Raw genomic sequence first — 16,459 nt, 5'->3', positions numbered from 1 at the left:
TCCTAGCTGCTCAACATAGACTCCCTGCTCTTCAAGACATTTCAGGTCCTCAATTAATGGGCGGAGTATTTTTGAGTAGCCATGCTGCTTAACTGCATTTGTTTTACACAAAAGAGCTAGCTGAATGGTGTGCAAAGATGATGTGTGTTTTGCTGGTAAGTTTGCAAGAACCCAGTAGATGGCACACATTTTGTGCTTTTTTCGTGACGTTCCAAGTGGATTGGCCACCTCAAAATCATCTATATAGAGATTAAGGGATATTCGACAATCATCTGAAAAAAATGAATTATCTCTATAATGTGTACCATCCCTGTAACCGCTGTATCCCTTTGCTATCTCCCCTGAAGCCAGGACCTCATCAAGAACTTCTGGTTTATTTAGCAATTTCTGCAACATTTGAATAATTGGGATATACACATAATACTGCTCATCTCTATCCACTTTGTACTCAACAGGGCTTACAACTGGATATTCTTTCATAAAGTATGATGCCCTCCTATTGGACGTTGAAAGAGGACCTCCTTCATTTGTACAATGTAGCAGCACATTGCTTTCAGTTACTGCCCTGACAAGCTTTTTCACAACTGTGCTGTCTTCTTTACCATAGTGCTTCTCAACAGTTTGCTGTATTGCATTATACAACAGTGGCTCAGACAATAAATGAATCTGATTCAACTGTTGTATAATTTCTTGTGTCGCACTTTCAGAAATATGCAAGATTGTTCGCATTTTGAGAAAAAGCGATGCCAAACTGTGTTCCAACTTTTGTTTTGTATCATCCAAATTGACTTGTTCCTCTGCCATATTACCTTCATCTTCACTGCCTGAGCTGTCATTAAGTGGATGAACTATATTTTCTTGCGTGTCACCAAACGGAGTACTTAACATAACCCCCAGTTTAAAATCCTCATGGCAATGTTGCTGGTGTGCCTTACTTTTATGTGAATTAAAAGTAGAATACACGTTTGTCTCAAATGAACAGTCTTTAAAAGGACACTGAACTTTCTCACTATTCCTCAAATGAGTACGCAAATGGGCAAAATATTCTGACTCGCTGCACGGTTCTTTAAAATCACAAACATGGCATTTGTAAGAAACTAAAGCATGGCTAGAGTTACTTGATTGTGCAGTTCTTTGTTGAGAATGATTTTTTGATAAATGTACTTTTAATGCGTTAAAAGATTTAAAAGTACATGGACACTCAGTATGGAGACATGGTACTGGAACAATTCGTGAATGTGTTCCATGGCTTATGCGGTAGTGTTTAAAAAGTTGTGCCCTCTTTTCTGATGTGTATGTGCAAAACTTACATTTCCACTGCATATCAGCTCACAAACTGGTAGTCTGAAAAGAAAAAAAAAATATTAAGAGTGTAACGATCTCACAAACAAAAAATAACACCCACAATACGCATCACAATCCTCTTTTGCCCTCCACTGTCCATTGATGTGGATAAAGTCACAAATTTTTTATTCATTCACATTTAATAAAACAGTATCTAGGCTAATAGATGCATTTTATTCTAAATATTATACTCCAGTTAATTTCTACAACTATAATTTACTGTCTCCGGTACAAGTCTGTGATGACAGCATGTTTACACCTGTTATTAAGATTCATTTTCATTGATCTTTCATGTGGACAGCACTGTGGTTACAACCCTAGTTTCAAAAAAAGAGCAAATAAACAACACAATATGATGCTTTGATTCTTATTGTTATAATCTTAACATATTTTAGTATATGTATATGAATAATATATTTAAAATGATTTTAAAATTCTCAATTATTTCAAATACTTTTAACACTGTAACTGTTCAAATTTATTTACCCCAATTTAAAAGTGCAAACACACACCCATTCAGACATTCACCAGTTTATATTTATATATTTATATTTATATATATATATATATATATATATTTATATATATATATATATATATATATATATATATATATATATATATATATATATATATATATATATATATATATATATACCATTTCATCACTATCCATCACACATTCTGTAGCATCTGTTCATATTTTGTCATTACAGCAACACAAAACACTCCATTAGGGTAACAATGTTAACACTGTAATCCTACTTCACAAAAGGCATGAAGAAAAGACAAATAACATATAGAACCAAATAAATGTGCGATTTTTACAATATACGACTTGTCTGTGTCCTTAAATCTCTCTGGTATTGTCATGAGCTTCACTTTTACTTACATATGGATTGTTAGCATAAGCACTCTTTAGCCTTATGTATAAAAATAATTATGCCTCACAGTGCCACGAATCATAATCGCATCGCAATCCTAAATTACTTACGACACTCACGGATCCCTTTTCAGCTGAAACTGTTTAAAATAGTTTAAAAGCTTCGGCGATCGCGGAAAAAAGTGTTACTGTCCTGGTGACGAGCCGCTCGCCGACGGCAGACCACAGCTGATCTCCTCACCTGCTTCCTGCAGGCTACCCATTAATCGTTTTTAAACACACGCATATTTTCGTCGTCGCTAACGTTCAACGTAACTATTGTATTTTAATGCGGCCAAAAGGTTTCGTTTTCTTTTCTTTAAATGTAGACCTATCCTTGTACTGTGCTACCGTTACATATATTTGAATGGATTGCGCGCGCTTTCAGTGCATCATTTAAAACGGCGCGGCCCGCTCTTTTAAAGCATAAAGCCACTTTGCAAATTATAACTACAAATGCATTTATTAATAGTTATTAAACAAACTAGCCGGCTGATTTCACAGATATTAACCCGAAAATAGCTAATATAGTAAAGTAGACACTACTGCAAATAACATGCAGTGGTTAAAAAGTTTAGTCACAACATCATGGGCTAATAATTACGTTCACAAAACAGCAAACAATACACAAAGTGCAGGGAGTAAACAGATTACTGATACCATACAAATAAAATCAAAGTAGTAATTAAAATGAAAAGTTTACCTTGTTTTAATGAAGCAGATCTTCTCAATCTGAAATCCTGCTCTTCTATGGCGATGCTGCTGGGTGGGGGTTGGGTTGTGAAGCAAGATGGGCGATGGGAAATCACCGCCCAGTACGCATGCGTAACAGCATGGCTTAGCCATTATAAGCAATTTTACTCAAATTACATTAGTTATCTGAGCTTTACACACTACTATTTCAGCAACACTAATGCATTTCTAGTAAACTCAACAATTTGGTCAAAATAAAGTAAACAAACTAGATTTTTCATAGTAAGGAATACTATTCGCATTTACAGTGCAGTGTTCAGTCAAATATAGACCAATCCAACATTGGGTTATTTTAATCTGTTGTTTGTAACAGAACTGTTGGGTTTCCCATATTTGACCTAGCATTGGGTTATAGCAACCCATTTTTTAGAGTATTTGTTATTTGTATCTTGTCTACCGGCAAACAAATTGCTTGAAACTAGAACTAGAATCAGGGGTGTAAAACTCCTAGAGGGTCGCACCCCTGCAGAGTTTAGATCCAACCCTGCTTCAACACATTTACCTCTATGTTTCTAACAAGCCTGGGAGACTCATTTAGTTTGATCAGGTGTGTTTAATTAGGGTTAAAGCTGCGGCTCAGCAGGAGGAACTGTGTTTGACATCCCTTATATAGATGTTTCATGATATAGCTGTCATGTACACAGTAAGACAAAAATGCTTTGACACAAGCGATAAGTGGACTGTTTTTTTATTAGAAATATTCTTCCCATTTTATGGATTATTTCTGGCTCCACGCTGGAAAATAAATCCTCTTTTAGGGCTCGTTGGTGTCAGGGGGCCAGCGGAGGCCTTGGTTGGATAGACATAAATATCATATCCCACAAGGCTCTGTAAAGGTTTGTGAATTATCTTTATGAGGAGAACCATCAATGGCTTTGATGGCTCCTCGCTGGGGCTCTAAGTACCCGTCTATTGGACTACACCAGATCTCATGTGCCAGAAATTGGGGGAAATAGATGGAATGGATGATCAAGTCGCTCCGCAGTGATCTCCCCGAAGCAGCATGTGGGTGTTTCGTTCTCCCTCGCCCTCCTACAGTATTTATGGGAGCCCTGTGTCTTTCTGGCACTTTAATTGGGAACGAGAGTGGACGGTAGATGAGAAGCGGGCCAAAAGCATGCGATTGCTGTCATGCCAGAAAAGCGGAGCAGCCAGGAAAAGAGGGAGAGATAGAGAGCTAGAGAAAAGAGAGAAAGCATCAAAGCTCTGGGAAGGAGGCCAGGACACTGCTGAGTCTGACACTTCCTCAACCGACGGACTCTTCGCAGTCAGCGCTGTTTTGTTGCCTTGTCACGTAAAAGGCAACGCTATGAGGGCGGAATCTCATTCTCGTTTTTGATTGATTTATTGTTTTCTCCTCAACCCACTCTTGCTTGCTCGCCTTTCTGTTGCCATGTGCCCGCGAGTTTCTTTTCTTGCAGCATTCTCTACAAAAACAACCCTGCGTCGTAAGAGATGTCGATCTGTCTGCGCTCACGCTCCTCTCCTCTCAAAGCATCACGTTTACTTGTAGACGATGATAAAAGACCATGTGTTCGACTTCAAAATTGTCTGCCGATGGGTCTTCGCTTGCACTGATGCTGTAAATTCTGCTGTCTGACAACGTTGGGTTAAAAAAAAGCATTCTGATCTGACACCACACAATTTGTGTTTGATTTTAACTGGATTGTATTGTGCTATTAGGCCTACCTTTCAACCACTGGTTTGATTGGTATCCTGAGTTGATCTAAGCTCAAATACATAATTCGTGCATCAGGTTTTAAAGTAAGACTTTGAACTCATCCCACACAATCATTTGGGTTAGGAACATCAGGATGTGGTCATTAATATAAAGAGGGTTATTATTGCTTTTTGTATCCCACACATCGATTCATTTAATAGCCTACATTCTCATTGATTTTGTCCTAATACATCATTAGTTAGCATGCTGAAAGCATCAGCCGCTAGGCATGAGTTCATTTGATGTTTGTGATTCATGTTCGTAACTGACCCTTAGTGCTTGCTTGTGTTGTGTGTTAATGGTCGGACTGACTGGATTCAGACTCACTGTTAAAGCATCATGTTAGAAAAAGCATGGGCATGGGTTTGAGACTTATTTTCTCAGTACGTTTTATGTGTCCATGCATTCTCTTGAATGAGCATGCCCTTGCTCAAGTCTTTAAATATGCATATTTCTGAAATTGACACATTTTTGTTTTGCTAAAAACCTCAGAAAAGGTATTGTGGTGGTATCATAATGTAGATGAAAAAGAATAAATATTGTATCCCTGGGAATCAACCCCAGGACCAACTTGTACTAAGGGGAGGAAACATACACAAGCATGTTTAATGCTTTACAAACATTCATTTTTGTTCTAATAACCTAAAATAGGCTACACAAAATTGCCCACAATAAGTGAAATCCACAAAGCCCTCGGCTTTAATTTTTACAATTATCATAGATGTTTTAAGGCTGTAAAACCCCTGACCACACACTTTATATGCTTTTCTCAGACAGACATGAACATTTTCACACTTTTCTCTCTTGTTTAAACACTCTCAAAGTTCAAACTTTTGTAGAAAAATAAGTCCATTATTATAAAATGAAACCAAAGATGTCAGGCACAAACATTCATCGCTGTCAGCAAAAGACTGATACGCTTTTTAGCTTTTGTGTGGATAATGTTGACATCCAGCGTAATGTTCTTTTTCCTGCAGTCATTGATGCACAAAACTAAAGCACACTCCATCTTTAAGGTGGAATACTGATGCACTGCACACATGACAGTTGGAAGTTGGAACACACACTAAAATATGTAATTATTTTTTTTTTCAGATGGTGTTTTGTGGTGCGGCAGAAATATGAACAGTGTCTTGAGTCATACATTCAATAAATAACTCATTGAATGAACTCAATTTAGTTGGGAGCAGGATTTCCATCCAATAAATTAGTTTAGCACCAACCAAACAAAAACTATTTACACACTTAAATGCAGTTGAGTTGGTCCAACATGATTTTATCAAATAAAAGTTGAAATACGTTTGTATTTTTATTTAACTTAAACTCAAAAGTCTGAGAATATTATGTATGTCTAGTATGTGGCGTACATTTCAACGTCTCTTATTTTTATTTAACGTTATCCTAAATAAGCTAAAAAAGCCATTTTAAGCATATTTCATGAGTTACATATACAGTTAAATTGAGATTGATCTCAGAACTCAGTTTAGGACAGTTATTGCTCACTGAGCAAAGCTACAAATTGCATTTTTGCCAATTAAGCTGCCAGCACCCAAAGCATGAGTGCTTCTGCAAGGTGGTATTCTCAAAACTTAAAGCATTACATGAAACTCTTCTAAATCTTCAAATTAAAGTGAAGATTAAACTCTTAACATGTCTTTTTTAATAACTTGAAACACCTACGATTACTTTATTGTCAACATTTCCTTTTCATAAGTCAATTCCATGCAAAGCATGCTGGGAACTACAAATCCCGGTAATCCAGGTAGTTGAACCAACACAATTCCTTCATGTTGTCGCAACACAAAATTCTTAAGTTAACTTAATGGTTTACAAACTTAAGTGGACTGAACGTAAAACAAAAAGATTGGCCAAAGAAATGACAAGAATTGTGTTGTTTTAGCTCATTTAAACAGGTAGTTTGAACAAGCAGTTGAAATAATTTTTTTGAGTCATAGCTGGGCACCGCAGACAGCTGATATAAACCTATGTTTACCATTCTAAAATGCATAGCGCTGCTTGGTGTGGCGCATTACGATGGTCTTATATTGTATATCCCCTTTACGATAGTCTGATATCAGTTTACCTTAACGTTGAGGTTTTTGAAAGAACATCATTGCATTACAGTCTTGGGTCTTTGTCCATAGCGATCCCATAGTACATCTAATATTTAAAGATTCACTATATAATCCATTTGTACAAAATGATGTGGACACCCAGATCTACGCGGTTAATGTTTAAAAAAGCAAAGAAAAAAAGTTTTAAAGAGTGACAGCCCATACCTTTCCGACATACTGCTTTCCAGTTCCTGTCCACTCCTCTAAGAGAAAGAAACTATTCCACATCCATCCTCGTTTAGTGCGGTGTAGAGTCCGTCCATCCCGATCCGACGTGCTAATTCCAGGCACCGGTCGGATCATTGCGCTGCTCCAGCCCAGCAAGCAGAACAACAGGAGGAAAGTAAGTTGATTGATTATCATTGTATCCGATCACTCCTGGAGAGGTCTTGATAAGAAATCAATTAAGAAACAGAGCTCTGCGTCGAAGATACTGCTGAATGGCAGGACTGACGAAATGGGGCATCTTATCCTTAATTCTCCTCAATTCTGTCTTCTTGAGGCCTGTGACAGATGGAAAGAAAGATCTTTAAGAGACTATTCCAGTGCAGCAACCTAGCTAAATTACCTGCTCTTAAATTTATGTTAGCTGACTAAAAATCGTGTCGGCTAACTAGAAACCTAATCGTTAGTATAGATTGATTAAACAAAGATTAAGTGTTTTTAGCACACAGCAGTCACTCGGTGGTCTCTAATTGACGAACTTCACAAGGTCGACCATCTATAAACATTTACTTTAATAGATTTGCTCACTCCCAAAACCAAACCAAAACCAATAGATTCTCACTCCTGACCAGTCATATATTGACATTTGGTTACTTCCCCTTCCCTTCATTTTGTGGCACTCTGGGTACCCTTTCTGCATTATTTTATGACAAGTGGCATCCTCTGACGCTTTTGCTTATTCACATTATGTGTTTCATTTAAGGGTCAGATGTATTTGTAAAATACAAAATAATTTGGAGAACCTTTCTTCACGCTTACCCGAAACTGACCCTTTTCTGAAAAGCGTAATAGCAGGCAAATAAAAGTGGAGACACTTTGCAAAACAAAACAAAAGACATTGGGTTGCAATCAGTTGCATCAAAGCCCTCTGAAGTCATACAATGTTGTTATCACTTACTTCCATTTGGCAGAATGAACCGTCAATTTCTCTGGAAATTTTTTTACACAGTAGATGCCCTTCAAGTCACAACCCAACACTGATTGTAAAACACCCACATAATCTCCCACTTATAAACTATGACCAAAGAGTTTAAACCACGCAGACACGGAGAAAACATGCACACTCCACATAGAAATACCTCCTGGTCCAGCCGGGACTCAGGAACCAGCAACCTTCTTGCTCTGAGGCAACCATGCTAACCACTTAGCCACTGTGCTATCCTCAATATCGTTATGTGAAGAGAAATTTATGAACAGTAATCGATACGATTTTATTCACTGAAAATGAGCCATCTCCCCCTCGCTAATATCCTCCGATTCACAAGATGCTCCCACATTAGCGTGGAGCGATCAGTCACAAAATCAGCCAATACAATTCGACAGCTGAAGCTGACGTAAAACTTTTTATTTTAAACTTTAGTGGCAATATTTGAATTTGACAACATAAGACCTCCATGGTAGATTGATTAGTTGATTTTGTCAATTCCTAGCAGAAATACCTTGAGCTGCCCCCTGAAAGATGGAATTTTTATATCACAACTGTAGTAGTACCTGCCTGATACATCATGTGTTTAATACTGACAAATGGCTTGGTGTAGTGCTAGGAGCTGGCTGTTGTAGTGTAAGTAAGTAATGTGTATTCAAATGGCACATTTATTGTGTATTACTAAACACCCAAAGCGCTTCACAATCATGAGGGGGTTCTCCCCACTCTACCACCAGTGTGCAGCATCCTCTTGGATAATGCAATGGCAGCCACAGGACAACGGCGCCAGTGCGTTCACCACACACCAGCCATTGGTAGAGTGGATAGACAGTGATATAGCCAATTCGGTGGATGGGGATGATTGGGAGACCATAATGGGTAAGGGCAGATGGAGGGAAATTTGGGCAGGAAATTTGGCCATGAGTTACTGCTCTTAGGCAGGGCGATTTGGCTGTAAATAAAATAGTTTTGGTTGTTTATTTGTGGAGTTGCGCATCGATGGATTACTCTTCAGTGTTTGGACTCTCAGCAGTGAATATTAAAACACATTGAATTGAACTGAACTAATCTAAACTGAACTACACTGTTTCAATTCACTATAATCTTCTATGTGAAGCTGCTTTGACACAATTTACATTGTAAAAGTTCTATACAAATAAAGATTAATTGAATTGAATTGAATAAAAAAAAACGCACACCCCATTAATACCAATTTATGTTCAATTGACTTTATTTCTATGGTGTCTTTGCAATGTAGATTGTGTCAAAGCAGCTTAACACAGATGAAGTTGAAACTGCTTCATTTCAGTTTAATGTAAATGTCAATGCTGAAAGCTGAAACACTGAAGAACAAATCCAAGAATGCTCATTTAATCAATGTGCATTATGTCATTTAATGACATACCAATAGTATTTTAAAAAGCACTGATTGACCCGCACACCCCCTTCCCTGCACCTAACCCGGTGTTTTGAAAAGCAATCCACATTTGACCACATTCTCACCCTGTTATTTACTTGTTTATTTTATTTTTTGGCTTCTGTTTTTGTCTTAACTGTTTTCCGGAACCATTCTTTACCGGACTCGAACCCCGTCATCGCATCCACTTTGCATCTCAAGTCCGCCGACACATCGGGCTACCGGACAAATCGCTAACAACAGGAAAGCCGTCCACAAGCAGGAAAGCAAGAAAAGGAATGTTGTCATACCGCCCCGTAGCGTTCGTTTTAAAAACGAAATGCAGTCATACGTATCTCTGGCTACATAATTTGCCATATCCAGAAATGTATATAGGGCTACGTTTTCAGAATGAGCCTATGTTGGTAAAATGACGTCAATGGGTTACCCAGATCATCATAGAGTGATAAGCGGTCCTGACCGAGCATCAATGCAGTATGTGTCGAGTCAGATTGAAAATGTATTAACTTGAAGTGTGCAAAAGGGTAAGAACTTCCAACGCTATACCGCAAACTAGCATAAAAGAAGACAGTGGCTCGCCAAAGTGGTCTCTCCTCTAGGACTAGTCCTGATAGGTAATTTGGAGGATGTATGCATAATTTATCAGCTTTTGGAAGTTAATCCTAATAAATCTTTTTTTCCCTCATTTGACAAAAGCCCATTTTCCAGGAGTCTGCTGGAAAAGGCCAGGAAGCCAGGTTAGCCTGACAGGCATTCATTACGGCAAGCGTCTCCAGGGGTCTCGCAAGCAAACGAGGAGCAGATTCATAATGTTGTGGCATTTTTTGTTTAACGATCTGAATCAAAGAACAGAAAAGAAGGGGAGGCCAGGGGAAAGGGAAGAAAGAAATAAAACACACACAGTGTCAGTGGGGCCATCTCAACGAACAAAGCGATTCCTTTCTTTGTCTAAGAGCAAATTAGGGCTCTGGTTCTATTTGATGTGACTGAAGCTATGCATGTAAATGAACATTGTCTTGTGAATACGAATCAAATAATTTACTTAATGAGATATGGATGAAGTTAGGAATTATTCACTAGGCAGCTTCGGAGTGCGCAGACTACTGTAATTTGTGGAATCACTGGCTTCGCTAATGCGAGTAATGAATTTTGTCAGCCCCAGCAGAAGAGGCCTTTTGTGGGCCAATCTTCCATTCAGACATATGTTTCAATGCAGCTCAGGGTGAGCAAGCAGGGCAGAACTTTGACATTCTGAAGGTCCTCATGAATTAAACATGATTTTTTATTTTCACGAGACCAAGCTGAGCCTTTCACATCCGGTATGAATCATACATTGGCACGAACTGAGGCAGTCTGTGTCTATGTATGGAAAGTGACGCCCACATTTGATTTTTTTGGGGGGGTAAAGGGTCGTAGCGATCATACAGAAGCATGTAATCAGCAGCTGGCATCGAAAAAAACCCACTCAAGTCTCTGGCGTGACCTTGGCGGACAGATCCAGATAAATATCCATCTGTCAGTGTCATGGTCCGCAACCGACTTGATTGATTTAACGCTTTCTATGACACGTTTTCCATCCGTGGTCTCAGCTCAAGGGCGAACGTGGACAAAACAGTCATAAAATGGCTTCTGATTCACGCATGTTTTTCAAAAGCCTGATGAAGTCTAAGTGTTCGTGGTTCCCGCTACTTTCAGGGGACTGATTGATTTATTGGAGCTTTCACTGACAAGACATTTAAATATTAATTGAATCCCATGCGTCTCCTCTAAAATTTCTTCTAGGAAATAAAAACAAGTGGCTAGAAAATGTTTGCATTTACTAAGTGTAGAGCAGTAGATTATTCATACTGCTGAAGGCTTTTTTTACCCAGGAGAAAAAAAAAACTCTAAGAAGTACAAGGCATTTATCATTTTAGGATTTTTCTATATTTTATGTACTTGTTTTTATTCCATGTATTTTCTGATGAAGTCTGATGAAATGAATCGCAGTTCAACCCACGAATCCTGCTGAAGAATTTATGTTCTTGCTCCTTCATAGATAGCTTTTTTATTTTCCTCAGATTTGTCTCATTGAAATATTTTCATTGGGTTCTCCTAAAATCCATCAGAAGAAATAAATAACTAAAAAAGTTGTTGACAAACAGTATAAGAGTACAGATCTATGAAATGAATGTGGGAAGTAGTAGAGATCCATAGTACTACAGTCCATTTCAGAATCGTTCATAAGAAAAAATACAATAAGCAGGAGTCCTTTATCTTTTGTTGATGTGCTTTCTATCCTTTTATTGAATGCATTTCCAAAGTTTACTGGAGTGTGAAAATTAGTTCCCCAGTCTTTGAGTTGTTTCATTTAAGCATTATATTTTGCCTCAGACAATTTTCCTAAAATCCCTAACAGCCGCAAAATAGATACGTCTAGCTTTATCTCAAATTTAAAAGGAACGCATCCAATTTACTCACTCTGCACATTTAAGTTCCAAATTCAATCGAGTTTATTTCTTATTTTAAGCTCAAAAGAAGACACTTTTAATGATCACACTTTACAATAAGGTTTCATTATTGATGTATTAAATAACATTAACTGGTAGCACTTTATTACAACTATGAATCATTCATTAAGCATTAGCAAATAGTTAATTCATTATTTGTTAAGCATTATCTCTACATTAATAGGTGTTAGTAAGCAGTTTATAACTGCAGAAACAAATTCTCTATTCTTGACCTAAAGGCACATGTATAATGTGCTTAATGATTGTATTTTCAAGCTTTGTTAATAATTATTTTTTAATTAATCATTAACTTACACTAACCCTAACCCCAACCTAACAGTTTACTTATAATCTAATGAGAATTAGTTGGCATGTAGATGCAATGTAACTTAAATTCAACAAACGGACCATCAAAATAAAGTGACCAATACGATTTTATGTCAATACACACTTTTCTAAAGATACCAATTAGACACAAATGAACACTGGAATACAGTGAGAGGACAGTGGTCAGCATAGCTCAGATGCTTGACTTTTTATTATAGACTTTGGAATGTTGGCAAATCTAAAAGCAGTTTATGAGATTATAAAATGTGATTACTGAGGAAATCTGATAAACAGGAGATTTGAGCTTTAATTTTTTTTTTATCCGTGCATATGTTTACTGTACACGCCGAATGGAAGAATGCTCAAATGATTTGCTGTTCTCATTGTTCACGGGTGTTGTTCAAGAATTGACGTTTACCTCCTCAGGGTGCTTTTGTTTTCATTAGGCATGGCGAGGCGAGTTATCAAATCACACGCTGTACACGTTTTTTTGCAAGTTTACACAACATAATAATGTAGTGAGAGGAGCTGCATATATCCAGCTCAGCCGGAGAGATGTTAACACTACAGCGGTGAAATGATGTTGCCTTGTGAAAAGGCCCAGACAGGAGATGTGTGTTTCTGTGATAACTGCAGGACTCGCAGGGTGCCAGAAATCCAGAGATTTAAAAAAAAAAATAGACCAAGAAGAAAAAGTGCACTCTTTCACTGCAATGTCAAGAATGTTCTGGGGAGAGAGGGAGAAGAGGGAAAAAAGTGTCCAAAATTGCGTGCACCAATTTATGCATGGTGATTCTCATGATTGCATTTTCTAATTATCATTCAAGGCTGTCCTTGAGGTTTAATAGCATTCTGGATATTAATCTTTGATACAGCATGCCTATTAAGCATTAGGCCAGCAAATCATTTTATTATTATTTTGCTTGTTACATAAAAAAAATAAATAAATAAAAAAAAAAAAAAAAAAAAATATATATATATATATATATATATATATATATATATATATATATATATATATATATATATATATATATATATATATATACTTTGCCCGATGTTTAGGACTGTCACTTAAGTATCTCACTTTGATTAGTGCATTAAAAACTTATTTATGTGAGCCAGTGAGGGAGGATCCCTGATACTATATAGGGGTAGGCACAAGGGAGTCAAGCAAAGAGGAAGAATCTTTTTACTTGTCTTATTATAAGTGCCTAATTAGTGTGAATCTAGGTGTGTGTGGACATGCTAGCCGAGACATAATGAGGTAATGCTAAATAATTATGAATTAATTGGCCAGAGGACAACACAGATTCAATGTCCTCAACAAAACATTGACCCTGTTGATGATTGTTCCACTCATTTAAAGTAACACTCCACTATTTTGTTTAATTTTTTTTTTTTAATAGACTTTAACAACCCCCCCCCCCACGTCAGATGAGTTTTACATTTTTTTTAACCCATTTAGCTGATCATCGGTATGGTGGGAGCACTTTTAGCTTAGCTTAGCATAAATCAATGAATTGGATTAGACTATTAGCATCTTCCTCAAAAAACATCATATTTAAAGCTTGACTTTTCTTAGTTACGTTGTGTACTAAGACCGACACAAACTGAATTGTTTGCCATTATCACTAGAAACTTTACTCTACTTCTGGTGTAATAATCAGGGAAATTTGCTGTCATGCCATGGCTGCAGCAAGCGCAATGGTATTATGCAGCGCTGTTACCTAGCTGGGGATTGTTTTCAGGGGGTGTTGCTAGAGGGGATACAGCTGTGAGAGGACAACACAGACGCAATGTCCTCAACAAAACATTGACTCTGTTGATCATTGTTCCACTCATTTAAAGTAACACACCATATTTTATTTAAATTTTTTAAAAATAGGCTCATTTTGTAGCTCCCCTTGCGTTAGACAGTAATTATTCATATGTACCCCTGTATACATTTCTGGAGATCACGAAATACATACCAGGAGGAACTTTATTTTTTATTTTTCAGTTTTTGTTTTTGCAAATCCATCAGAGGCTGCTGTGTGCCATTTTTTAGATCTCAAATTTCTCTCGCGAGTGCCATTTGCACTTGTTGTTCTCGCATAAATCCTCCAGAGGCCGCTGTCGACTTACTGACTGACTGACTGACCAACTGATGCCCCACCTACTCCCTTCCCTAAGCCCAACCGACAGTCCGTCCATATGGAGGTAAGCGGTCAGCCTGTAGCCCGAGAAGAATCAGAAGCTGTCAGCGCCATCATACCGCTTCGTAGCATTAATTTTAAAGATGAAATGCAGCCATACATAGCTCAGGCTACAAATTTTGCGCTCTCCAGAAATGAATATGTATATAGGGGTACGTTTTCACAATGAGCCTGTGTTGAATGTAAAAATATTTTTTTCATGCTGTGCAGTGTAGCAAAAGTATGCTTTATTGATGTGCGTATCCACAGTTCAGGTGCTATATAATATTATCATCCCTGCTGCAGCCATGATCCGGCAGCAAAGTTCTTTGATCATTACGCTGAAATGCAAACGCACTGTAGTTAGTCTACACTGTAAAAAAAATCCTGTGGTCTTACATTTTTAAGCTGAATCAAATTAACCTTATGAGTTTGTTGAACTTATATTATGTTAAACTGACTTCAAACGACTTGCATAACTTATAAAATTAAATTAGAACATGATTAACTTAGTTTAATAAATTACAATGACTGTTTCTCAATTCCAAGAATGCAGAGAATGGACTTGCATTCTCCTGGAGACCGCGAAAACAGAGAACGCATCCTCTGAGAAATGAGATGCTGTGTTCATCCTGAAGGTCACATGACCTTCACGCATTTAAACAGAAAATTATTTAAACATTACAGCATTCATACAATGATTTTTTCCCTTTTTCAATATATAAAACATGCACAAAAACCTTACAAATATTCGTTGCGCAATAAAAATAAAACTTCAGAAATAGAGTTTCAGCAAATAAACTCCCTAAATGTGTTTATGCCCTTATAAGATTTTCATGTTAATGTTTACTTTCACCATCTCATTTAGGGAAACTCCTGAGATAAATGAGTTATATCTCTGAACTTAAATAAATCTATATAAAATGCTGTGCTTCCCACCTCCTTTATTCAGCCCCAATGACTTCCAGGACCTCGAGCGAGGTTGGTGCTTAATTCTGCATCCACACATCCTCGATATTAGAACACATCCGGAAACTTTCATGCGTCCTTCGTTCTTGCGGTCTTGAGTTTTGGAACTAAACTTTAACAGTTTATGATGGCGTTACACAAGAACATGAGGACGCAAGAAGGCTGAAGAACGCATATTGAGAAACAGCCAATGACCTAAATACATATGCTGTCAGGACTAATTGATCATGTAATTTGTATATAATTCAGTGTAGAAAATCGACCTTTTCTAACACCTTTTAAAAATTATACATATATATATATATATATATATATATATATATATATATATATATATATATATATATATATATATATATATATATATATATATTATTATTATTATTATTTTTTTTTTTTTTATAAATGTTTGAGATGCTAATCGTCTAATCCAATTCAATGATTTGTGCTAAGCTAAGCTAAAAATGCTCCCACCAGACTGAGAGATCAGTTGAGTGGATTCAACGATGCTAAAACTCAACTGTTTAACTCCAGGTAACTTATAAAATGTGCCTATTTCGAAAAAAATCTTGTGTGCACAGCCATAGTGATATTTTTCATAAGGATCTCCTATAATTTGCAGGCTTGACCGACAGTGATAAACCATTCAAGTCTGTTAGTGAAAACACAAACCCGCCATAGTCTTTCAATGTAATTGCTGTTGTCCTGTCTGCAAGTTACTGCTATATTTCTCCAGAGCTTTATAAAAGCAGTCTGGGCCAGCATTGTCTTTAGGGAATACATCTGCCAGAGTTCAGCACAGCTTCGTTCACTCATGCTATCTGGCTCCAAACACCCCCCTCTCTTGTTCCCTCCCTAGCATATTCCCCTTAAGACCATATCAGACACGGATCATTTAGGGAAACTGGGTTATTTCTGTCCACACCTGACTGTGTTCTGATGGATGTCTGGAGCCATATGTGGGATACGGCAGCTTGTGTCTGTGCATTTGTCGTGCTTATTATTGCTGGGGGAAAGTTTTACAGCGCTCCTCTTTTTTTGTGACCTCAAGATCTTGACATCTCCACTGCTAAGAGA

General features: G+C 37.3%; 1 protein-coding gene across 1 annotated transcript in view; it reads right to left on the bottom strand.

Moving 5' to 3' along the window:
• The window catches only part of LOC130238252 (cadherin-10), a 136,409-nt gene that overhangs the window by 117,602 nt on the left and 2,348 nt on the right, over positions 1–16,459 (bottom strand). The window contains exon 2 of the mRNA XM_056469196.1: positions 7,019–7,357. Coding sequence (XP_056325171.1) covers positions 7,019–7,216 — 198 coding nt within the window. The 5' untranslated portion in view covers positions 7,217–7,357. The remainder of the gene's footprint in view (positions 1–7,018; positions 7,358–16,459) is intronic.

The sequence above is a fragment of the Danio aesculapii genome, chromosome 12 (genome assembly GCF_903798145.1).
Source record: "Danio aesculapii chromosome 12, fDanAes4.1, whole genome shotgun sequence".
In the NCBI taxonomy this organism is placed as follows: domain Eukaryota; kingdom Metazoa; phylum Chordata; class Actinopteri; order Cypriniformes; family Danionidae; genus Danio; species Danio aesculapii.
Note: the sequence above shows the minus strand (reverse complement) of the source record. Positions and strands in the feature narration are given on the sequence as shown.